At 41.8% G+C, this 25,388-nt stretch overlaps 3 protein-coding genes across 7 annotated transcripts in view; 1 reads left to right on the top strand and 2 right to left on the bottom strand.

The window, feature by feature from the left end:
* magi3a (membrane associated guanylate kinase, WW and PDZ domain containing 3a) overlaps window positions 1–1,721 on the bottom strand; it is a 195,290-nt gene extending 193,569 nt beyond the window's left edge. For 2 of the 4 annotated variants that reach the window (XM_032519894.1, XM_032519893.1), the window contains exon 1: window positions 514–1,721. In XM_032519894.1, coding sequence (XP_032375785.1) covers window positions 514–919 — 406 coding nt within the window. In that variant the 5' untranslated portion in view covers window positions 920–1,721. The remainder of the gene's footprint in view (window positions 1–513) is intronic. The other 2 variants (XM_032519891.1, XM_032519892.1) reach the window with 1 other exon arrangement.
* Window positions 1,722–2,687: 966 nt separating this feature from the next.
* Window positions 2,688–5,996, top strand: LOC116693122 (tyrosine-protein kinase STYK1). The gene is given in 11 exon segments (XM_074783866.1): window positions 2,688–2,730; window positions 2,797–2,895; window positions 2,984–3,096; window positions 3,243–3,258; window positions 3,828–4,009; window positions 4,110–4,140; window positions 4,143–4,189; window positions 4,385–4,466; window positions 4,469–4,601; window positions 4,673–4,714; window positions 5,192–5,996. Coding segments are annotated over 10 exon segments (798 nt in total). The 5' UTR covers window positions 2,688–2,730; window positions 2,797–2,843; the 3' UTR covers window positions 5,292–5,996.
* A 5,230-nt stretch (window positions 5,997–11,226) lies between these two features.
* tmem269 (transmembrane protein 269) lies at window positions 11,227–23,865 on the bottom strand. Of its 2 annotated transcripts, none has more exons than XM_032519923.1 (7): window positions 23,765–23,865; window positions 21,990–22,041; window positions 17,336–17,483; window positions 16,632–16,729; window positions 15,305–15,448; window positions 15,023–15,223; window positions 11,227–13,407 (listed from the first exon to the last, which is right to left on the bottom strand). In XM_032519923.1, the coding sequence occupies exons 2-7, from the start codon at window positions 22,036–22,038 to the stop codon at window positions 13,298–13,300; spliced, it is 750 nt and encodes a 249-aa protein (XP_032375814.1). In that variant the 5' UTR covers window positions 22,039–22,041; window positions 23,765–23,865; the 3' UTR covers window positions 11,227–13,297. The 2 variants fall into 2 exon arrangements, with proteins under 2 accessions (XP_032375814.1, XP_032375813.1); XM_032519922.1 differs by having other exon boundaries at window positions 23,569–23,838.
* Between the last annotated feature and the right edge of the window lie 1,523 nt (window positions 23,866–25,388).

Raw genomic sequence — 25,388 nt, 5'->3', positions numbered from 1 at the left:
AATGCCTGCATGTCTGAGAGTGTTTTACATAGTGTACACAACCAAGAAGCTGGACAGGCACACAACATTACACACTGAGTTTAGAAAAAAGTGCTGCAAGCTTAATAACTAAGGTTGTTCTGGGCACTACGGACAAGCACCCTTAAACACAACACAGCAGGTCTCTCACTTATGTTGTTTGGCAGGAGTGTTCAACAGCAGAAAAAGAGCAGCACTGTGGGAAATGTTACGTCTCCACAGGAATGAATAGGAAGCAGCACGCAGATGGACAATTTAGATATGCTTAGGCAAGCTGAAAACACACATTTGACCTGCAGAGTCTGGTAATGACCCATCAAACTGGCAAACAGTGGCGTTCGCGTGAGGCTACTGTACCCCCAGCACCCCGTGCTTGTCTCCCCTGTCCTAAGCTTGTTAATCTTTATGCTGTAACCATTTTAAAGCTCTTCACACAACATGGCAGGTTTGTTGGGGAGAGAGAGAGGGGTGTGTGTGTGTGAGTCAAATACACACCTGGTTTCACGGTCTTAAGGCGGATGGGCTCCCGAAAGTGGCGGATGACAGCCAGTGTGTCTCGGTTGGTGAGTCCGCTCACTGGCGTGCCGTTCACCTCCAGCAGCACGTCGCCGCTGCAGGGAAACCTCCCGGCGTGACAAACCATCGCCTCCGAAACTGTGTGTCCGACGTGGGGGAACTCTCCCAGCTCAGCGCCGCCTCGCACCTCAACTACCGTGGACAACTCCCCGGAACCACTCCACGACACGGTGCACTCCTGTACTTTAGTGGACCAGTGCTTCTTCTTCTTCAGTGTCTTGGACATTGTTAGTAGCTCTTGTGAACCTGGGGAGGGGGGGGTCCAAGAACGATTGTCCTTCAACGCAAAGACCCGCGCTTCTGCTCCTAAAACGCAATGACGCATGGGAAAATCATTGCAGATCAAGAGAAGTTGAGGCTAATTCCTTGTGTTGTATTCCATTCCAGGGAAAACAAATGTTTCGGGGTTTTTTTTTTTTTTAGATTAAACTCCCTCTGTTGATGAACAATTCTTCCATTGAATTACTCGAGCATCACCTAGTCTGCGACTGGGATGCAAGAGGAGCTGCGTCAGTGTCGCATTGAAGCGGAAAGTGCTGGTTCTGATGCTGAGGCGTCTCGAGCCCACACACCCAGTCCGCAGCAATGTGCACTTCCAATACAATTAGCAGCTTCCTCCACGCAGTCAACCCCCGGTATTACAGCGCGGGACGGACCGTGTGAGCGAACCTTCCAGTTAAAAAAGCGTGCTAGGCTACACGTATTCCACTCAAGACTTCAGAAAATGCCAAACCGACTGCACAGAAAAGATAACTTCTTAAAAAGAATACGGAAAAACTTCAAAAACAGTTGAGTAGTTCTCGGCTCAGTGACAGCTCTTCGTCCGAGTCTACCGGAGCCAACTTTCCTCTGCGCACCTGTCCGCCTCTCCTGCCCTCCTCCGCGGTGACATCAGCAAAGGCAGTCCCTGGAAACGGAAAAACATACCTGGCCCTCCTCTGAACCGGGCGGTTATCCGAGCCTTCCCACACAGAAGCCCTGCTTCTTCTTCTCCGCTACACGCTCTGGGCTCTCCCTCGCCTTTCCAGAGCCACTGTGGGGATTTATTCTATAAAAAAAAAATACTACGCAGCACCATACAACAGACGTGATCCGATTAGGCTGCACTCCATAACTTTTTGATCTTTTTCCGTGTTGCTTTCCCGATGGCAGGCGCTTCTGTCCAATCAGAGGTTAGGGGGCGGTCCTAAAGCCTCTCCGTTGAAGTGAATGGCAAGGGCCGGGGCTTCTGTGATGGGGAAGCGCTGGATATGGTTTCCAATGGTGTGTTTAGCTAACCATTTCTTTAACTGTCTATGAGTTATGTATATGGTGTTTAGCCAGGCGGAGCTCCCGCACCGGGACACATCTTTTCACGTGGGAAATGTTTATTGTAATAGTCGACCTATAGTTTGTGTGTAATTGGTCTAATGTGTTCATTGTATAGTGGGCTGCAAGTTCTACGTGATTTTTGGGCTTTATTGTGTAGTTTTGGGTCCATGAATTTCTTGCTCTCAATACTGAGGACTCTGCTACTCGTTGGAGGCCCCTTCTCATCGCTTTCTTGCACAAGTCTGCCCTCTGGTGGTTTTACAAGAGTCTGGCACCTCATTCCAAACACCTAGGCCTATGTGAGCAACACTGTGCTCCTATAAAATAACATTTCCTAAAATACACAGAAGTATTGTGCTTTAGAGGTATTTGTGCTGAATTACACAACAGAATATCCTAACCAGCATGCACTGTTACACACACAGTTTCCTTGTTTTTAATGGTTTTTACTTATACTTCTAATGTATGGTATTGTAGTCTGTTTTATTGTCTGATGAGCCAAATTGCCCACATGGAATAAAAAAAACCTGAAAGACACATTTTTGTATGCATATTAATCTTTTAATCAGTTCAACTGTCAGTAGGTGTGAGCACAACACCTGTTCATGTTTTCATTTCTGGGGATTTGTTAATGATTAACATTCAGTCAACTTTCAGACTGACCTCTACGGTCAGCGCCCTCGCAGGCACAGACAAAGCAAAGCCCATTTTCTGAACGCAGCTGATAACACCCTTTTGATTGAGATTATACAACTTGCTGCAGGTCATTTTCATAAGGTTGGAAAGTAATTGTGTTGCTTCGAACACTGTGGCATGAGCTGTAAGGTAGGACAACTTCAGAGTAGTTTGTAGCAATTAGTCATACCTCGTTTTATATTTTTCCATTTCCAGTTACTTCCTAGTTTTACTTTCTACATGCCATTTGTCTCATGTGAGAAATGCCAGCTGCTCACTGTGGATGTAGCAACAACACCTTGCTCCCCCTGTGCTGTTAGTTGTACACATGGCGATTATTGCACACTCATGTTATTACCTACTCCTTTTTATTCTAAACCTGCTTTATTTTTCACTTGTTCAGATGAGTCTGCAGGTCCACTTGCTGTAACTATCACCCCTTGTCTGTTGGCTCTGAGCACAGTTTCAGTGGTGGCTCGGATTTTCTACAGACTCCACAAGAACAGAGAGGACAGAGCACATTAGCTCATTTTACAAATGGTACGAGAATAGGGTATAAGAGATGACAATAATTGCCCCAAATGTGGTGCTATAAGGAACCTTAAAGCATATGTTGTTGGGCCTGCAAAAAAGTTTTTTGTTTTTTCTTTGGTTTGGTATAGTGTAACAAAGCAAACAGTGATACACACCAATCTAACCATTCCACTAACATCACAAACATGTATCTGCATGACCGCTGTAATGTATCATCCAACAGTGTAAATATATTTATTTCACTATGGTCACAATTATGAACAACTGGATTGCTGTTAATACACCTAAGAAAGATCACTGAAGCAAATGAAACGATTAATTAAAAACAGTTAAGGTTGTTCATAGCCTGGGTTAAAATAATCGATTTGTGTTGGTGATCTGATGTTAATAAAATTTGAATCAATCTTCTAACGTATGCCTTTTTCACCATGGATGTACAAGGTACAGTAAAAATACTCATTTTTGGGGTTCAATTCTTAATGTAAACATTAACCTAGTGCATTATTTAATACATTTGAAGGTTGGTTCCTGATTGTACACGTTACAGCATTAGTTCTGAGAATCTCTTGCAAGCAGAATTGGTATTGCAACTAAAATTTCCCTAACCTAAATCGATATTGAATCGAAAATGTAATCGGGACTTTGTGAATTGAGAAGTTGTTGGATACTCAGCCCTAGCTGTTCACTAACCCTCCGTTTTTCACAACATATAGATAGCCCCGACCAGCCTGAAACTAACAAGTTTGTGGAGTTGGTCCTCTTCCACGCCACAGTGTGTAAACCTGAGAACGTGGTGCGGATGTTGTACTGTCAGACCAAGCGTCCACCCATGTATCTGGTCTTAGATACCTACAGACCAGGGAATCTCCTTCACTTCCTCTGGACACTCCAAAATGTAACGTGGCACACAGCTTTGGTTTGACCCTGAACTTATGTTTAATGACAATGCAATTCCTAAATTAAGCACAATTGTAATTGCTTTTTCTTCCCTCTAGAATTCAACCACTGCAGATCCATCGCTGAACTTCTGAGGGGGTCAGTGTTTCTGGTGGCAAAGCAGGTTGCAGCTGGCTCTGTGAGTCAATTGTTCATGTATTCCAACAAACTAGTAAATTTATGGTTTTGCTCTGCTTACGATGTCAGTCTGTCCCGCAGCCGGTCATGATGAACCACATACCAATGTTCCTCCCACCCATGTTTCTCTTGAGTTCTGAATGAATATTTCAACCAAAGATTGATAAGTTTGCCTGTAATCCCCCCCCTCCCTCAGGATTACCTGATATCAGAGCACAGGCTGGTGCATGGTGATGTTGCAGCCATGAACATCTTAAGTGGCCCAGGCTTCTTAGCCAGGTGCCTGGGCTGGGTGTAGCATTTGGAGGACACAGAATGGGTCCACCAAGTAGGCAGAGGGCAGCAGAGGTGCCTCTGAAATAGCAGGCTTCAGAGAGGATCATGATGCAGCTCAGCATTGACAGGAGCGGTGTGTAATTGCAGAGTTAGGGCTAGGAAAACGAGAATTAATGAGTCCAAAACATTAACATTTTCTTCTCCCTAGGTGGTCATTTGGAATCTTACTGTATGAACTGATAACATTAGGTAAAGCTGCACATTCTGTTATCTGGAAGTAAATTATTTAAGCCATCATTTCATCCTTTGCACATCCTAGCAACTTTTAAATGTACCGCATTTTTACATGTATAGTATTGAATCGTGTCACCAAATTTTCACGGCATATTAACCATTAATTTACCCACAGCTGTGGCTCAGTGGTAGAGCGGTGGCCTGCCAATTGGAAGGTTGGTGGTTTAATCCCTGGCCCTGCGGTCGAATGCATGTTGAAGTGTCCTTGGGCAAGACACTGAACCCTGAGTTGCCCCCCGATTCTGCGCCATGGGAGTGTAAATGTGTGTGAGTGTGCATCTGATGAGCAGGTGGCACCTTGTACGGCAGCCTTGGCCACAGTGTATGAATGTGTGTGTGAATGGTTCCTGTGCTTTGAGTAGTTAAGACTAGAAAAGTTCTATATAAATACCGCACATTTATTCATTCAAGAACTCTTGTCTTTGCTTTTTATCTCTCCTCCATACCCTGAGCTGGAGCCTCTGTCTGTGCTTCCAAAGCTACAGTGTTCTTATCGTATGAAGAGACCAGAGAATTGTCAAGGACCTTTGTAAGTAAACTTTTAACAAACAGGCCGACTTAACATGGGAGTAACAATGGGAGTGACTGAAACACTGGAGAGTTGACTCAGTTGGTGTCAACAAGGAAGGAGTCAGCAGATTGACAGTTAAAGCAGAGCGTTTATTTCCAGAAGGCACATTCAACGTGTGCACATGCGTTTTCTCTCTGCAACAAGATGAAAAAACTCATTAACAATAAATCTAAACATACATAGTGTGCATTAAGGACAACCAAAGGATTTCACAAGGACATTTACTTACTGGATGCAGACAACATGGCTCAGGTGAGATCAACAGGAGAGAATGAAGGGAGGAAGGCTGTGTCCATAGCCTCTAATGAAGTGGATTGATTGCACCTGAAGAGGGGTCCTTCTCCATACAAGAGTGTTTGATTTATCCTCCCTGCCTAAGGTGTGGTCGCATGGCCTATACTTGAAGATTGAAGATTGAAGATTTCTTTATTGTCATACCACTGTACACTGCAGTACGAAATTTCGTGCAAAGTTCACAGCTTACAGAATACAGCACAGAAACAATTTAAAACACAGTTGAGTTATTAAAATAAATATATGCTTAAATGCCTATATGGGTTTGCAGAGCATGTAGGGTGATAAATATAAATATAAATATATATAGCGTCTAAAAAAAATTGGAAAATATAGATATCTAGATACTAGATACATACAGCTAAAAAGAGTATAAAGTATAAATGTCCGTATTTAAAGTGAAATAGTATAGAATAAGCAGAGAATAAGGTGCATTCCAAACCGCTTATTTTGTACATAAGTAGTCAGATTGGACTGTTTAGTGTTCATTGTTCAACAGTCTGACAGCAGTGGGGAAGAAGCTGTTGTTGAACCTTGCAGTCCTTGTCTTCAGACTGCGGTACCTCCTGCCAGAGGGGAGGTGGGCAAACAGTCTGTGGCCAGGGTGAGTCAAGGGGTCCTTGATGACGCTCTTTGCATTTGACAGGCATCTTTTCTGGGCCGGCTCCTGAATGGTGGACAGAGTATTCCCAATAGTCCGCTCAGCCATCGTCACTACTCTGCTCAGCGCCTTTCTCTCTGTAGCATTACAATTCCCAAACCAGAGAGAAATGTGGTTGGTCAGAACACTTTCAGTGCTAGAAAGTGGTCAGGATGGATGGACTGAGGTGGGCCCTCTTCAACCGCCGCAGGAAGTGCAGACGCTTGTGTGCCTTTTTGATGAGGGAGGAGGTGTGCAGGTCCCAGGACTGGTTGTGAGCCACGAGAACCCTCAGGAACTTTGTGTGTTTTAAAATCTCCACAGCGGTCCCATTGATGTGGATCGGGGCGTGCACAGGCCAATTTCTCAGAGGAAACTTATGCCCAGGGCGTCTGAGCTCATCTTGTTGACCAGATGTTGAGGGATTATAGTGTTGAACACATCCGCACAAGAGAGTTCTTGTTCTCCAGGTGTTCCAGGCTAAAGTGCAGTGTAGTGGATATGGCATCCCCAGTAAAGTGGTGTGGGCAGTAGGCGAACTGAAATGGGTCCAGTGAAGGAGAGAGGGCAGATGAGATGTGGTCCTTTACTAGTCTCTCAAAGCACTTCATTATGATGGAAGTGAGAGCTACAGGCCGATAGTCATTCAGACTAGGGATGGTAGGTTTTTTTGAAACAGGGATGATGGCTGAGGATTTATAGCATGAAGGCACAGCAGCCTGACTCAGGGAGCTGTTGAATATGTCTGTGAAGACATGAGACAGTTGGGCTGTACACTCCCTAAGCAAGCATGCAGGTATCATATCTGGACCAGCAGCTTTCCGTGGGTCGACTTGAGAACTTTTAACATCGTCACTTGGTGCAGTGTTAGCAATTGAATCAAATTAAAATACTCCTCATGAGCTGTTACAACAAAAAGTAACTGCATGTACATGGTTAAAGAAATAGGCCTATTGGGAAATATAAGCTTTCACTTTCTTGTGAAGATTTAGATGAGAAGATTGATGCTACTCTAACGACTGTCTGTAAATATGAAGCTACTACCTTCTGGTTAGCATAGCTTAGCACAAAGACTGAAAATGCATGGAACAGCTAGCCTGCCTCTGTCCAAAGGTATAGCACATCTAAAGTTAACTAATTAAAACACTATGTCATTTGTTTGATCAAATACAAACACCAAAGTGTAAACAAAGGAGGATAAGGTGCTGGTAGGCTGTGCTAAGCTAACTGGCTACTAGCTATAGCTGCCCGGACCAGTGTGTAGGATTTATGGGGGTCTATAAGCAGAAAACATAATTCTAACTATTTTATTCCATGTCAAACCAGTATTAATAATCTGAAACTAAGTCTTGTTGTGCTTTCGTTATAGCTTAGAATCCTCCTCAAGCTCGGGTCCTCTACCAGAGGCCTGGAAGTTTGAGGGTTCTGCGCAGTATCTTAGCTGTTCCTAGGACTGCACTCTTCTGGACAGAGACCTCTGATGTTTCACCTGGAATCTGCTGGAGCCACTCTCCCAGTTTGGGGGTCACAGCCCCCAGTGCTCCGATTACCACTGGCACCACTGTTGCTCTTACTTTCCACATCTTTTCTAGCTCCTCTTTCAGCCCTTGGTATTTCTCAAGCTTCTCGTGTTCCTTCTTCTTGATGTTGCTGTCGCTTGGGATCGCCACATCTATCACTACTGCCTTCTTCTGCTGTTTGCCCCTCAACACAATGTCTGGTTGGTAAGCCATCACCAGTTTGTCAGTCTGGATCTTGAAGTCCCACAGGATTTTAGCTCGGCCATTCTCGACTACCTTAGAAGGTGTCTTCCTTTTTGACCTTGGGAAGTCCAGCCCTTACTGGTGGCAGATGTTCCTGTGACTATGACAGCTACCTGGTTATGGCGTTCCATGTACGCTCTTCCTTCCTGCATCTTACACCCTGCTGTTATGTGCTGTACTGTCTCAAGGGCATCCTTGCACAGTCTGCACCTGGGGTCCTGCCTGGTGTGGTAGACCCCTGCCTCTATCGATCTTGTATAATATATATATATTATATATATATATATATAATATATATATATAATATGTATATAATATTATTGTACATAGACAAGGGGCAGGCAGAAGATGCGTAGTCTTTCAGTTGTCCTGATGTCAAAATGGAGCTTATTCCACCATTTAGGAGCCAGGACAACAAGCAGTCCTCTTTAGAATGAACCCTTCATATCCACATAGGGAGCCGGTCCTCTTCCCGAATGCTTTAAGGTCCTCCTGCAAACACTGGCTCCAGGGAAGGTCTTCCTCGTTTTCACCTTACCTGAAGGCTAGTCTGGCTCATTGGATGTACATTGCTGGTGTAAAGCCTGACATCTGTCCAAGACGGTTGTGATTACTTTAAAGAAATATAAACAAGCCAATGCGTTTTTTCCCCTATCCCTCACCTTCCGCTCTCTGTGTTGCCATTCTCAAAGTACTCTACGCTACAGGAAATGACAACAACCTTCGAGCTAGCAATCTTCACTCTGAAAATGGCAAGTTTTCTAGGAAATTTGAATCATGCAAGAAGGCCAGATTTCTCTTGGGGGATGATTGCAAAGATTTACAAAGAATATGTTTATGGCATTTACTCTCTAACTGGAATGCTTTGGGACCGATTTTTGGGATTACTATGGACTGTATTGTGTCAACAGCTGACTTCATTTAATATTGCATGTGGCGTTTTCATTTGCGAGGTGCAAATGTTCCACCAAAACAAGTTCATTCCTGAGACTATTTTGCAGAGCCCCCAAAACCTCGTCTCCAAAAGACCATTTTGATTGGTTTAAAGAAATGTAAACAGCCCAGTGATTATGCTAGAATGTATCTGTGGTGTAGCCAGACCTCTCGGAGAGGTTACTGCAAGATTACTAAAGCCACCTTAGGTTCCACTCAAAGACACTTGGACAGTTTGTGAGAGCACGTGACGGTGTGTCTGACCGTCTCATGTGTAGTACGGGTGCCCCCCGGAGAACTGTCCTGGTCCCCTTCTTCTTCACCCTCCACACGGCAGACTTCAGACACAACATGGACAGCTGTGTTCTGCAGGAGTTCTCTGATGACTCTGCCATTGTCGGCCTAATGGCTGATGACGACAACGCAGAGTACAGAGGACTGACACAGAACTTTGTGGACTGGTGTAAGCGAAATCACCTCCTGATCAACGCAAGAAGACCAAGGAGATGGTGGTCAATTTTCACAGACGGCGGTTTGCACTCTCCCCTCCGGTGAACATCCAGGGAATGGACTTTGAGAGAGTGGACACTTGCAAGTACCTGGGTGTTCACCTGAACGACAAACTGGACTGGACTCACAACACAGATGTAGAAGAGGGGTCAGAGCAGGCTGTACTTCCTGAGGAGACTGAGGTCCTTTGGAGTGACAGGGCCCTTCCTAAAAACTTTCTATGACTCTGTGGTGGCATCAGCCATCCTCCACGCTGTGGTCTGCTGGAGCAGCAGCATCACTGAGAGGGACAAAAAAAAAGTTGGACAAGGTGTTTAAGAGATCCAGCTCTGTCCTGGGCTGTCCTCTGGACTCAGTGAGGGAGGTGGGAGACAGAAGGGTCCTGGCTAAATTGACAGCTATTCTGGTCCATGAGTCCCACCCCCTGCACCACAGCCTGTCAGCCCTGGAGAGCAGTTTCAGTGACAGGCTGCTCCACCCCCGCTGTGTGAAGGAGGGATACCGCAGATCTTTCCTTCCAGCGGCCGTCACACTGTACAATGACTCTGTGCTATATATCCCATGTGCCATTATTATCACATCTGTGCATCATTTTTCATTTAGGCAATTTTCATAGTGTAATTTACTAATTCATGTGTAATTATTGTATAATACAGTTTGCTATATCATATACACTTATCTATCTCTGCTCTTATCTTTGCTGTTGCAAACCGCAATTTCCCCACTGTGGGACAAATAAAGGTTTTCTTATCTTATCTTATCTTATCTTATAGGGAGGGGTAAGGGAAGTGGTATTCAGTTGGTTGCAATCTGCAACCTCACCCCCACACTGGTTCTTTACCAATCAGACATGAGAGTGCTATTATCTCATCTGACATTTGTCAAGAAAGCAACTGTGGGTATTTCCAGAAATGTCAAACTATTCCTTTAACACAGATCTGTTTTAAATCTCTTTTGTATGCTTTTAGCAGTGGTAGAATTTAACTACAGTAAGTACATTTACTCAAGTACTGTACTTGAGTACAAATGTTGAGGTACTTTGAGAGTTTTCTTTTCGTGCCCCTTTCTAATTTTACTCCACTACATTTCAGAGAGAAATATTATACTTTTTCCCACACTCCACTACATTATTCTGAAAGGTTTAGTTATTTACTTTACAAATTAGGATTTTTGAACACAGAACTGTAGTTTATAAAATGACTTATTATAAACTACCCAACAATATAATTATATAACGGCCTACAAGTCCAGCTGAAATGATTAGCCGATTAAAAACAGAACAGTTTTGATTGTTTCCCCCAGTCGGAGCTGGTTGATGTGGCTCGGGAAAGGGAAGTTTGGGGTCCCCTACTGGAGCTGCTGCCCCCGCAACCCGACACCGAATAAGTGGTTGAAGATGGATGGATGGAGGGTGCACAAACTTTTGCAGATGCCATTTTTTTGTTTTCAGTTATTTTTAAAGTGTAAATGATGGAAATAAAAATCTAACTTTTTGTGACATATTTTACGAATGTCTAATCTGTCATTTGATGCCTTTAGGAGATGTTTCCATCTTGTCTTGTCTTATGCACATTAATACTAGTTTTTACCTAGGGTAACCAACCTTTTGAGCCCCACTGTATAATGTGATTATCTCTAAGATTGCAATTTAACATCCACTGAGTACTGTCAAATGTCTATCATTGATTTGGAATTTTCACATGTATTTAAAAAAAAACTTTAATGATATGATAAACTAATGACACTGAAAACATAAATCATTTCATTATTACCTCTTTATTGTCAAAAATGTACAGACAGTAAAAGTAAAAGCACAGATCTTATTATTCATTAAGATCTTTTTGTTTTTTATTGGGCAAAGTACAGTTTTTGTATCTGTAATGCTCTAGGCATGCATACATCACTGTGACTTCACAGTTTGAAAACCAAAACACGCACACAGGAAAGCTGAATGTACTAGAGTAGATTTGTGTTTAGTCTTGTGTATGCACTTTTACCTGTAGATTTTCTTTACAACATTGGTTATTGTAACCATGTCAACAACAGTGGGATTAGACTAATATCAGAACCCAAAGACAGACACCCTTCGTCTTAATGTTCTCTAAGTTCTGCTTTAGTTTTTCCTTCTTCATTTTCTTATATTGCTTATAAGAGGGTTCCAATCACTACAATTAACATTAAAATCACTGAACTAAAATTTTGAGTGATGTCATACCATACCATTTATTTTGACACCTCCGATTACAAGCTCAAGGTCCAGAGTCCAAATTTAAATATGGGCATACTGTATAATCTCCCCATTTTCCACACACGATGCAGAGAGGTGCAAATACACACAATGTGAATCACAATCTACAAAAAAATAAGGATGTCCCCCAAACTGAATACAGGCCAAGTTAAAGATTAACAACACACTTAAACTCTCCTTCCTTGTGGGTTTAATGTTTCTATGCTGCTTCACCACTAGTAGTGGTTGGGTGCATTTGTGAGCACAGCCAACATGGACTGTAGTGCAATGTTACAACACCTTTAAGGTGGAGGCCAAACTTACAGTGTGGTGAGGAAAAAGCAGGATTCGCAGCCTGTGTGTTGTTGCTTTTTAAGGGTAAATTCACACTGAATCACAAGGCAGAAACCTGCTGCTGCGTTGCCATTTATGGGCGGCGACGCCCACTCATGTTGCATTCCTGACCCCCCCTAAATCACTGATGTTACTGATCAAACTGTGGTCAGAGCAGTACTATGAGATGTATGTGATCCAGTTTGGATGTACTATTAAAACAGCAATGCCTCTTAAAACAGAGGTAAACACGTACAATTAGCAAGTACCAACACACTTAGAAGAAATATGGAAATCTAACACATCATTTATTGGACACAGCCACAACTTTGTAAAAAGTCTGACAGTCCCACATTCACAGATGCCAGAGTTGTGGTCAGCTGACTTTCAAGTGAACTTATTTATAGACAGCAAATCCAATAATGGAAATGAAAGCTTCTTACAATCATTCACTGGATTTGTGACACCTACAAAAAAAAAGTAAATTTCCCACTCTGAACTCTATGAAAGTGAAGTGACCTCAACCCGGCTGCAAACATTAACAGACAGTCAGTTAACACAAGACATTGTCATAGTGCCTTACCAATTCCCATTACTTTGTTATAGATAAACCCTAAAGAACTTGGACTTTGAACCACAAAAATGCTGCTCAGAAAATATGTTGTATAGTCATTGATTAAAAAGGAGTTTCCTACATACTGTAGCACTAAAACTGTTACTCATTAGGCTAACACTGTGGAAATTATAATAAGAGTTATGATCTTGAGTGATTACACAATTAAACATATTTTAAAAATCCAAATTTGAGGCCAAAGTATATTAGAAATTTGTGTGCTTGATAAATCATGTATTTTTATATTGCCCAGCTGCTGCGCATTTACAACATGATGAAAGATTAATATTGAAGGATTGGGATTACACAGGACATAAACCTGATAATAAAAAAAACAAATCATGAAACAAGCCATCCCACTCCCGGCTTCAGTGAAAATGCAACAAAGACACAAGACAGCATGAAGGTTAGTCCTTACCAGCAACATTAAAATCTCATTCTTATCCCTCACGCTAACTCTCTTCAATCTGGGTTTTGTTTTAGAGGTGTTGCGTTAAAATAAAAGGTCAAATAGAGATTTGCCTGTGGAGCTTGAGCATGTTCAGCTTGGATCCTCCATGGCAGTAGGGAGCAGCAGCAGTCTGGAAGCCTCATGTCACCCGGATGGGCCAGACGTAAACCTAAATGGGAGTTTTGGATAAAGCCAGCACCCATTTTACACTTTACTGCTCCAAAGGGATGTTGGGAACAAAATGTAGGAGACTGACCACAGCAGGTAGTAGACACATGCAGGGGGGAAGGAAGAGCAAAACACCATGATGACTCCTGGAAATAAAAACAAACAAAAAAATAGAAGTTGAGTGAGATGCGTTGAGTGAAAAGCACACAAAAAAAACCTCCACAGCAGCATGTATTAGAACAAAACAAATGTCCTGATTACTGAACTATCTGCCTGGCTGGATGTCATTACCACATGCAGATTCTAAATGTTGTACATGATCCTGAAATTGAAATCGAAGCATTAAGAAGCATTTTTTGTCATACGCAGTAATCACGCTTGATAGATGCTCTTGTCCAAGAGAGATTTGAATCATACTTTGAGCCAGGTGGCATGTTGCTGGGGGAGGGGGGGTGATCAGGCCAGCATGCACTATGCTTAACTCCCTAATGCCCCCCTTTGGTACATCAAATGGCGCTGCCCGACTGGCTCTACCATATACGTTGTCATCATCGTCACTGACTGTTGACACGCGTTTCACTTTTAACTAAACTAGCTAGCAAACTTTAAAGCTTCTGAACACCCACACGTTCAGGTTGTAGGTGGGCCAGAGCTTAGATGGGAATTTTGTACGTCACAAATTTCATCTTACAATAAGATGTCCTGCATTAACAGGTGCAACAAAAATAACGAGAGACACAGGAAGATGTCAGTCAATCAGTGTTTGCCAGGTTAATGAAAACACCTGTGTGGGTGTTCAGGACTTAAGGGAAATGGCTAAACCCCCCATCTTCACCAAGCACACCAAAATCTACTACAGGATCTACTCCTTTGAACTCAGAACCACCATCGGATCCTAATCCCAGGCGACTTCTCCAAGCGCGATCAGTAATGTTGCTCTCCCTGCTGCCCAGCAAGCTAGTCTGGCTAACGTTAGCCCCGACTCCACTGCAGCAAGCGCACACGTTAGCAGTTTAACATTTGGACCGGAGTTCCACCACCACCAACTCTACCTGTGGATCTCAGTTGTGAAAAGCCAAATCAGTTGTATTGCGACCAGTATCCAAGCCGCATTTATAATGGGGAAAGAAACATTTGATTGTTTGTTAGTAACTGGTTTCATGGGAGAGAGTGGTTGGAGTACCCAGTAAAGGCAGATGCAGCTTTCTGTGTCCCTTTTAAGAAGTTTTGTTCAGCATGAGCTAATGGTGATTCAACTTCCAGTATAAATAGATATTGCAATTGGACTTCCAAAGAGCATCTAACGTGTAAGGCCTTTTGGAGTTAGAGAAATGTGGCACTACTGACACCGAGATTAGAGTAACTGTGTAGCAATGGATACCGATTGTGAATATTTTGGTATTTTTGGCGACAAATCAGTTGGCTTTAAGTAAGCTGGATGCATTTGAAAGTATGTCAGAGGGGGGGGGAGTGGACTTTCCCATTCCATCTAAAAAAAGAAAAGTATCTAGCCAAAGTCGTAAAAGCCATTCCTCCCAATGCAACTTATACCAGTCATGAAATAGAAAACAAACTGATTGCAGCAATGAGCCTTGTTGTTGCCTAACTAACTAAACTGTGATAACAAAAAAATGTCAAATGTTCAATCTATGACCATTTAAAAAGGACTGCCTACCCATGAAAACTCCCTTGCTATTAATTAACTAGCGCCGGTGCGGATCATACGGTGTTAAAAAAATAAATTTAAAAAATCTGCTTTACCTCCAGCATAGACAACTTTCTTCCAGGCCTGGGACTCCAGCACTTTGTCGTGGGGGTAGAAGCTCTGGCTGATCATGAAGAAGATCATGGCTGCCGCAATGATCCGCAGCACGACCAGGTTTCCCCCGGACAGCAGAGAGACACTGGCCAGGATGCCTGAGGAGTAGATGCAGGGCAGGCCGCGGTACATGAATGGGATCCCTGGAGCCAAGAAAGAACAAATCTACAGTAAGTCCTTTGAATAATAAACCACATACAATAAAACTACATTTTGGAACTTACCGCTCGTGAAGAAACAGAGGCGGACAAACACAGACAAGACGTAACACACGCACAGGATGTTGTCCAGCAGGTCAGTGGTCCTTAGGAGCAGTGACGTGGCAATCCCGAATGTTGTGAAGTCAGCAAAATCATCAAGCTTTGCACCTGAACACGAAAAAGGAATATGTGAATACCAGATGTGGCTATGTGAAGTTCCCAATAAATATGAATTGTATTGGCCTCGCTGACGGACACTACCCAAACTAAACCCAATGTATTCTGAATAATTGGCTTTAGAAAAGCTACTAGTGAGAGCTAACTGTTCTATCATTAAATTTCTTTCAATCCGACAGAGCCTCGGTCACAAGATTACATTCTATAAAAGTCAGTTTAGATATGGTCTCATCTCTCACTCTCTCTGGTACTACTGCATGACAGCGGGTTGTGTACGTGCAGAAATCTCAAAGGGGAAATTTCAGTGTCAGCCTGACAGGCGGATATTCTGTAAACAACATTCTCTACTCTCTTGTCTCTTTATCCCTCAGGAGCACCGAGCATGTTTTCAGTAGATGAGGTGAGTCAGGCCATTGGTCAAATGACCAAGGTGGAATTCCAAAGCCCAGGGACAACAATTTTAGAAATTTCAGATATGCAGAGAACCCAAAGCAACGGGATAAAATAGACAATTGGAGCGTGATCCCATGGAATTAGGCTGCTTAATGAGAATGTGATTGTTCATGTCACAAAATACGTGGGGTGGGGCAGGGGGGTGGGGGGGGGGGGGGGGGGGGGGGTCACAACAACATCCACCTGCAAAGTCATGCAGAAAAACCCTGTCAGGACACAAAGCCTAAAAATGTGCAGCCAATGATGTACGTATTGTGATGCACCTGAGAGTTATTCTGGACTTTGGAGTACATTTTCTCACTGTAAGCTTTAAAAACAGCTATTTGTGCCTCTTGGTTTACTATGTATGGTGCTGTGATCTTTTGAAACAGGCCACAGTCCTGTTTTTGTGCGTTGGGTTTTAAATGTAAAAGGCATGACAAGCCCCTCCCCCATTAAATAACAAGTTTAATGGGGGAGGGGGGGTTGTCATGTCTTTTACATTTAAACCTCAACTCTGGAAATGTATAACTTGTAGTACTTTAGAAACGTAGAAAAAGCTAAAAAGTAAAAAGATTCTAATTTTAAAAAGCTCAAATTACAACCCAATTATGTACAGTACGATTCTTCCATTGGAGATTTTGTAAGACTATCCAGACTATTTCAGTGGCAGAGCAGTGTGCGGCGAGCCCTGCCAACACCCCAGTTAGTTAAGTGCCATTGACCACAACACTCCACTTACCCAGTGCAGAGCAGGCGCCGAGTCGCCTGGCAACTGCTCCATCTGCCAAATCCAGCAGGTAGCCAATCAGGACCAGCCAACATGCAGCATGATGGTGCCTGAACAAAAAAATATATATTTGAAGGTTTTTCAACAGTGAGAAAAGGGCTGAAACTAGCGCTGGTTACAGATTTCAAATATATTTCAGTAATTGTTTTTCTTCTATAGAGAATGATTGTCTTTAGGTTGGGTTTTTTGACATTGGCCTTATATTTTATTACCTGCATTTGCCTGTGCCTCTTTACATTAAGCTTAGAATAGCTTATCATCTGTCTATGATCTGTCATCATTACAAGCATTACTTAAACTGTATGGCGGTCCTGAAGGGAAAAAACATAACACTGGATGAAATAACATCCACTGGTCATAATCATTGCTCTCACAAAGTGTAACATCACTGGGCTTTATGTTTGTTAATATCCATTGTGAAATGTTGCTTTTTCTATTTTGTTAGTTTTTTGCTCCTCTTGGCCACCAAAGTTACAATAATGTGGTTTTAAAACCTCTAGCCGAATCCTTATTCGTTGTTTTGAAAACAACCCGAGAGAAAATCAAAAATCCAAACGCTACAGTGATTGCGACCAAGCTATAGATTTGGTCCATCCTGCAACTGAGGCTGACTAATGTTTCAGATAGGGAAATCCAATCATTGTGTGTTCACTTACCCATTTAGACTGCTGAGAATGGAGGCCATGCCCATGACCATGTTGCAAACTGACAGAGCGTTAGCTGCATTTTTACGTGCAAACTCCTTGATCTGAAGTCCGGTGGCTTCATCACAAAGAAAGAGCTTGTTGGTACACCGGAAGAGACCTAAGACCACACATCAACAGCAGTTAGTAGCTGCCTGTGATTGGTCAATAACCTATGCTCTGCTAAAGCTAAAAGCTAAATCCCTATCCCTACTGTGATCTGTCGGCCACTCCAGCTGACCGTTTGGTGAATGGTTTAATCATTATGTCCCAGTTTGAGTCAACTTCAGTGGAAGTGAAAAGAAAATGTGTAAAACTTCTGAAAATAATCTTAATGCCAGTCATAACTGAATAATAATGTGTACACCATGTAGTGGAAATCCATATTGCAGGATATTGTAGCATATGTGTTTCTTTCTCTTTCTTTCTTTCTAAATTTACTACAAAAAAAAATATTACTTTAAAATTGATTCTCCTGTCTTATGTAAAAGAAGCATCACTTACCAAGACGTACGTTTATTGGACGGAGACGGACCTTACGATACATTCATCCACTTTCAGATAACTAAAACGCATTTGTTACTGTACATTCGTTCATTCACTGCCTACAGCATGCAACATTACAGTGTCTCATCATCTACTCATTACATTATCACTTACATCTATGCAATAAACACTTTACAATTTAATTCAAGACAGCATGCAGTTAACTTTAATATCAATAGATAATATTGATTGGATTAGATAATTGCAAAGCAAAAACATCAAAATGATACATGTCTGAACAGGATGCATGTGCAAGTGTTAGCGCTCAGTTGGAATCTTAGGGGTCAAATACACATACTACTGGTGTAGGGAACAAGCTATGCACATTTAGGGGATTACCACATACACCATCATACACCACTGGCTATAGTGAGAGTGAGTTGGACTACTGCATTGACACATAGCACATGTGAGATCAGTTTAGCCTGATCAAACGTAGTGACCAGAGACAAGGACATGGCAGCAGCCCTCACATAGCTCATTGTTTCTATCTAATAATACCACTGTAGCCTAGGCTTTAAATGGCATAAAGATAGATCTACAACCTCTCCTTGTTTCCTTGTTTTCATAACACGCATTTTATCCTCAATTGCTAAACTGCACGGGGTTATTACGCCAATTGGAATTGTTTTATTAGTGGTAGGGTTTTTTTAAAGTGCAGTTACTAAAACTCATAATGACGTGATATCTCTAGTTGTTTTGAAGACAAATTATGCAGTGTGAACGGTAGTGAACGCTACATCTTAGTCAGCAAGATGGAATGACTGCTGACACTGCCTCGCTCCAGCCAACAATCTGCCTCCGCCCCCACAAAGCTCTGATGGTTTTTAATGAAGTCCAACAAAGAAGTCTTTGTTTTCTGTCTGCCTCCTCTCTTCTGAGTGCTTTACTTCTCGTCTCAAGTCATAGTACTTAGCCTAGCCTATTCTTCGAGGCAGAATGCACAGACCTGCAAAATTAAATATATATTAAATAGTTTTAAATGTTGCAGTAGCAACCCTTCAAGTGTTTTTCACCCTGAACTTCCTGTGATTCCAAAGCCAGGCGAGTTCAAGAGACTCTTCATCTGAAAGAAAACAGCGTATGAGATACAGCAAAAAGCCAACAATTACACTTTTACTTGACAGCATGCTTTTTTACTTCTCATTTTGGACTTATGAAACAAATTGGCATGTTTACTATTATTATTATCTGAAAACGTTTTGAAAACACAGCACATCAGGTAAAGCTGGTGTAGGCAGTTTTCCCCCCTCTTGCAGCTCTCCCTTCTCCGTCCTAAGCCCCTCCCACCGGACCAATTGGCCAATTACAGGTCATATCAAATGAATGACTCATCCAGATTACTTTATGAGTCATTCATTTGATATGACCTGTAACTGGCCAAAGTCTCCCATTGCAGGCTAAATTTTCTAAAGCCAACAGAGCCAAGAGGAGGTGCACAAGTCCAGTATTCCAGAATAACAACAAGCCAAAAGATTCCCCAATGATGCAAAAAACAAACAAAAAAAAACTGCCTACCCCAGTTTTATTGCAGATAACACTCTGCATTTTTCTGAAAAAAATCATTTAATTGCCAGGTTTGCTAAATGAATAATCAGGTCAATTCACTTTAGTCACAGTAAATACCATTGGAGAGCCACACGTGCAGCTCCACGTGCCTACAAGTCAGTGAGGTTGCAGATCTTACGGTCAAGTTTTACTCTAACCACTTAATACACTGTCTCGGTCACTAATAAAAAGAGGACAAAGCCAGAGAGAGACACACGGTCATTTTCAAGCAGGTCTCTTATTTCTGGATTGCTGCCTAATGACTGCAAAGCATGATGGGAAGTCCCTTGTTAATGCAACAAATAACAAGGAAAAACATTCTTAACAGGAAGCACCTAAAGTGACCTAACTGAACAAAATAAGCGTTTATATTTTAACTGAGTTAACTGTGTTTTGGGATATAAGATATAGTAAAAAAGGGCAATAAAATTGCAATTAATTAGAAATAACATACACCAGTCATACAACATTTACTCCTATACATTCTATTGGTTGTGGTTTGTTAATGTGTAAAAGGAACAATAAACTAGCCTCAAACTGTATGAGTTATGTAAAGTAATGTCTGTGTACTGTAATGATAGACTATTTCTTTCACATCAAGTAATGGTCTTGTGTAGTGTATTGTGATTTTGCACATAATTGATAATTACATGTTGTCACTTCATTTTATGTGCTATATGCTAAACATCTATACATCTCCTACATATTTTGTGCTCAATTTCACAGAATGAATTATTTATTTGTATTCAGTTCAAGCAGCTTTAAAGTTCCCTCAGTACATTTTGGTTGTTTTCCTGTTGTGTTTGATCCAATCAGACCTAGACTTTAATCTCTGGCACCCATTTATAGTCCCTGACAAAAGTCTTGTCGCTTATCTATTTTGTAGAAACACCTGCTATTAACCTGACTTTTAATTAATCAATTGGTGTAAGAAATAGCTCATATGAAAAGCTAAAACCCTCCCAAATGATGTTCAATGCACTGAAATAAATTAGTTTTACTGAAAAAAGATTTATCATTTAAACAAGACAGAAAGGTCAAATTTTGGCAAGACAAAAGTTTTGTCGCCTATACAGAAATTGAACAAATTTAATGCAAATACTCAAATATGTCAGCAAGTTAAATAGTGGTGCTGTGAGATCCAAATTTAATATCTTGTATGACTTCCATGAGCTTGAAGGACTGCATCCATGCAGTTTGGCAAGGATTCATACAATGTGTTGATGAAGTCATCAGGAATAGCTAGGAAAGCAGTCTTGCATGCCTCCCAGAGTTCATCAATATTCTTTGGTTTGGTCTTCCATGCTTCCTCTTTCATCCTACCCCACATATGCTCAATGATGTTCATGTCTGGTGACTGGGCCGGCCAATCCTGGAGCATCTTGATCTTCTTCGCCTTGAGGAACTTTGAAGTGGAGATGGAAGTATGCCATGGAGCATCATCCTGCTGCAGAATTTGGCCTCTTTTATGGTTGGGAATATAAGAGGTAGCTAAGATTTCTTGGTATTTGAGACTATTGATGTTGCCTTCCACCCTGCAGATCTCTCGCACACCCCCATACTGGATGTAACCCCAGATCATGATTTTTCCACCACCAAACTTCACTGTTTTCTTGGTGAATCTTGGATCCATGTGGGCTCCAGTAGGTCTTCTGCAATATTTGCAGCGACTGTGGTGTAATTCAACAGAAGATTCATCTGAAAAATCCACTTTCTTCCACTTCTCCAGCGTCCATCCTTTTAGCAGGCTGTGGGCCTTGGCAAATGCCACACAGTTTTTCAATTGTCTTTTGTTTAGTGCTGGCTTCTGGGCACTGATTCGACCATGGAGGCCATTTCGAGACAGAATCCGATAAACTGTTCTGGTTGACACAGGGACTTCAGGGTACCAGGTCTGGTGGAGCTCTGCTGCAGTAGAAAATGGGCTGGTCTTGGATTTTTGAGCCAAAAAACGGTCCTCTCGAGCAGTTGTCTTGCGGGGTCTGCCTGACCTGGGCTTGTCAAAAACATCTCCAGTGTCTTCAAATGTTTTTTTAATCCTCTGTACTTGACGCTGAGACACATTGAAGGTGTCTGCCACATCAGCAGTGGATCTGGTCTTCAGCGCCTTGATCATCAAAACTTTAGTCTCAGGGTGAATCTTAGGCATGTTTGCAGAGGTCTAGTTGCAGTTGATGTGAAGGTCTAGTGTACTGGGGTTGTTTTTATACACACCTGAGACCTGATTGATCCATTATTAGTCACAGGTGAAGCTCATATGACAAGGCAACGACACTTATGTCTTTGCAAAAATTGACTCAATGGGCTTTACCAAGATGTGAATATTAGAATACTTTTTGACAGTCTAGTTTCGCACTGAAACATTATTACAAAAGCTGTTGGGATTAAAATGAGCCATTTCTTGTAAATAAATCTTGATTAGAAATATATTTCAGCGGCACTTCAGGTCAATTTGTACACAAGCGACAAGACTTTTGTCAGGGACTGTACAGTAATCCAGATTATCAGGTAAAATGGAGAAACAAGCACCTACCAGAAGAGGGAGTCAGGAGGATCATGATTGTCTCTGGGTCAAAGAACATCAGCTGTAAAATAAGAAATTAAAAGTGCTTACTTATAGATGTATTACATACATGACATTGAACCAGTGGCAGGCTCAGGCTGTTTGAGTGGCAGGGGTGGAAAAAAAATAAATAAAGGCCACCAGGTGCATGTGTGCATGTGCACCAGTGCGCACAGTTTTCTATAGCATATAGGGCACTGCAAAGCGTTTTTCTCTCATTTAAGGGCGGCCTATCACGTTTTCTGCCGTTGGTCGTCACCAAAGAATATTAAACAATAAATGAAATGACGCACATGATAAGGAACTTTATTTATACAGAGAAAAAAAAAAGTATTCCAGTTGTGTGAATAATGAATCAAACTCAACCATAAAGAATAGGTTTCCAATGACCAAAATGACAGATATCCACCTCAGAAAGTGATTCAGAAACATCCCACAGACCGGTTCCACAGCCATCTCAGATCTCATTTATGAACTATGTTGCTTTTCTAAATTTAGATTGATAGCCTAATAAAAGGCGCCGACCTGTTGCCTCAGACTCATTTCACTTCAGACTTATAGCAGTGTGTTGTTTTCTCACAATTGGAATACAGTTTTTCCTCAGTTTTCATGCTGTATTTATTATGTGTTATTATCATTTATTTAAATTGTCTACATTTTGTTATTGTTTATTTAGTAATTTTCTGTATGTTTTCATGTATTTATGACTGACTGATTGATCCACTTGTTCACCGGAACATGGATTTAATTTTATAATCAGGGTCCCGCAAAAGTTGTATTACTGTGTATTCACAACATTGTGATGTTTATAGTGAGTTCAAATAAAACATACAAATCTGTGAAGGTGCGGGATTTATGGCACCCCACACGTCGCTGCTGATTGGCTAGCACCTCGGACTCAGAGGACACACCCACAATACAAGTTCTAGAATAAAGGAGGAACACACACGTCGAACGTCGTTGCGCAACGTGTTCAGAATGAACGAGCCCGTTAGCTTCACCTGCCCTGGGACCTAGCCAACACCTATCACAGAACAAGTGCGCACTTATGTGGGGTTCCTGTCTCCATCTATCTGACTTCCATTTCTTAAAAGCACACTGGTCAAATTTCGAAACCCCCCCCCCCACAAATGTCTGGCTTTTTGCCGCATATTTCCGCCATGAGCAATGCTTCGAAAAAAATGATGATTCTGCTTCTGCAACCACCTGCTGGTTACTTATCAGGTGCTCAGCTGAGTCATATATGTACATGTATATGTATAAAACGTAAGTGCGCAACACTCCATCCCCAGCACAACGTTACTGCAACGCGAACATCACCACACGCATTCAAATAAAACCACTTCTAAAACAGCAGGGGGATATTGCGCTCTGTCTAACATCCCAGTATAAAAAGATGGACAAAGTGGTGTAACTGCGTCACATCCACAACGACACCATGCATGCACAGCAGGACTATACAGTTATTTATTTTTGTTCTTGACAACGTTTACGCCATAGATGTAGAAGATACAGGTACAACACATACATGAAGTGCGTCTCTTCTTACCTGAAAGGACCTCCAAAAGACTAAAAAGTCTAGACAAAGCCAGTGACGCAGACGTCTAAAGATGCACGTACTGGACCTTAATGTCTTTCTTTCCTTTTCTTTTTTCGCACGCGGATTGATCTGTTTCTGTTTGCCGGCTGGTGTATGTGAAGCGACCACGCTATTGACTGCATACACAGAACATATAGCGGTTTACCTGTCAATTTCCCAGCAGCGTTTTCAGCGCGTCCTTTTAAAGAGCAAGGAGAGATCCGCTGGAATATTCCACCGGAGATGACGTTGCCATTGGTAACTGGTGACAAAGCTATGGAAGCTCATTTCCGCCAATGTGATGGATTTGGTTTAAAAAAAAGTCATTACGATGAGAACCCTTCTCAAAATACCAGAAAGATGAGAAACTTTCTCAAAATAGTGACCTAGCATTTAATAATAATAATAATAATAATAATAAATTGAATTTGTATAGCGCTTTTCCCGAGCTCAAAGTCGCTTAACAGAGCAGAAACAGTGTTAAAAAAAAACAACTAAGGCTAGTCAGAAGAGAAAAGATGGGTCTTCAGACGGGACTGATGAAAAATGGTGAGGGACTCAGAGGTGCGGATCTCATGGGGGAGGGAGTTCCAGAGCCTGGGAGCTGCCCTGGAAAAGGCTCTGTCCCCAAAACTGCGGAGCTTTGACTTGGGGACATAGAGGAGACCGGCTGAGGTGGATCTGAGGGACCGTGAAGGTTGGTAGGGGGAGAGGAGGACAGTGAGGTATGACGGGGCAAGGTGGTGTATGGCTTTGTAGGTGAGGACCAGGATTTTGTATGTGAGCCGGTGAGAAATGGGAAGCCAGTGTAGCTGAATTTCAAAATAATGATTTATAATCTCAAAATAAGGAGAAACGTTCTCAGAATAATCACTTAGTACTTTAAAATAATGACTTAGTATCTCAAAATAATGAGGAACCTCTACATTTTACATAATTTTGAGAATGCATTCTGCGGTCGGGTATTTTCTTGATAACGGACCGTTGCTAAGTATAACACACCGTAGCCAAGCATAGCAGAGGTCATATCACATATGGACCTAGTTCTGTTCACTCTGGAGGACAGTGGCTGTCAATCCACTAAAAGAAGTCCAGATAATATCACTTGGGAAACATGGATCAACTACTGTGGGACATTCTAAAACGCTTAACGTGAAAAAAGCTTAACGTAGTTTAATGTACAGCACCTAAACCACAATCAAAAATCTGCATATGTCTCATGCCGATATCTTGTCATGAACACTTAAACCTGTCAAAAAATCTAAACTGAAAATCAACAATTATAGAAGTTATCTCACACTAACGTTTTCTTCTTCATTGGTGTCTATGACGAGGAAAAAGCTTCATGTGGTTTTGTGTACCTAAGCAATGATCAATGATTACCAAATTTTGCTCTCACATTGCTCCTCATAACCAGTGAAAACCATCAAAACTAAACTGACTTTATCATTAGTCTTTTGAAAGTTTCTTTTTTTGTGTGCAAATTTTACATTATTTTGAGATGCTTGAAACTAAGTCATGCTTTAGAAACGATAAGTCACTATTTTGAGTCTTCATTTTCTTTGAAGGTTTGACATCATTTGGAGATACTAGGTCATTATTTTGAGAAGGTTTTGTCACATTTGAGATACTGAGTTATTTCTTTGAGATACTAAGTCATTTTTTAGAAACCCACAAATTCTAATAACCTACAGGATCGTGTTTTCTACCACATGGGCGAAAATGGGCTTCCATACTTTTCTTTGATGCTACCAAAAGTACAGTATATCAAAGAAAAGTATATGATTGTG

This window comes from Etheostoma spectabile, chromosome 7 (assembly GCF_008692095.1).
Source record: "Etheostoma spectabile isolate EspeVRDwgs_2016 chromosome 7, UIUC_Espe_1.0, whole genome shotgun sequence".
Classification (NCBI taxonomy): Eukaryota; Metazoa; Chordata; class Actinopteri; order Perciformes; family Percidae; genus Etheostoma; species Etheostoma spectabile.
This window is presented reverse-complemented; position numbering and strand designations above follow the sequence as displayed.

What these genes read in the sequence shown, in the direction of transcription:
- tmem269 (XM_032519923.1), bottom strand. Translation starts at nt 22,038, where the DNA reads ATGTTCTTTGACCCAGAGACAATCATGATCCTCCTGACTCCCTCTTCT. An exon ending in CCTCCTGACTCCCTCTTCTG is followed by an intron (nt 17,484 to 21,989) that starts GTAGGTGCTTGT and finishes GTGTGGTCTTAG; the next exon opens with GTCTCTTCCGGTGTACCAAC. An exon ending in CCTCTGTTTCTTCACGAGCG is followed by an intron (nt 15,224 to 15,304) that starts GTAAGTTCCAAA and finishes TCTTGGCTCCAG; the next exon opens with GGATCCCATTCATGTACCGC.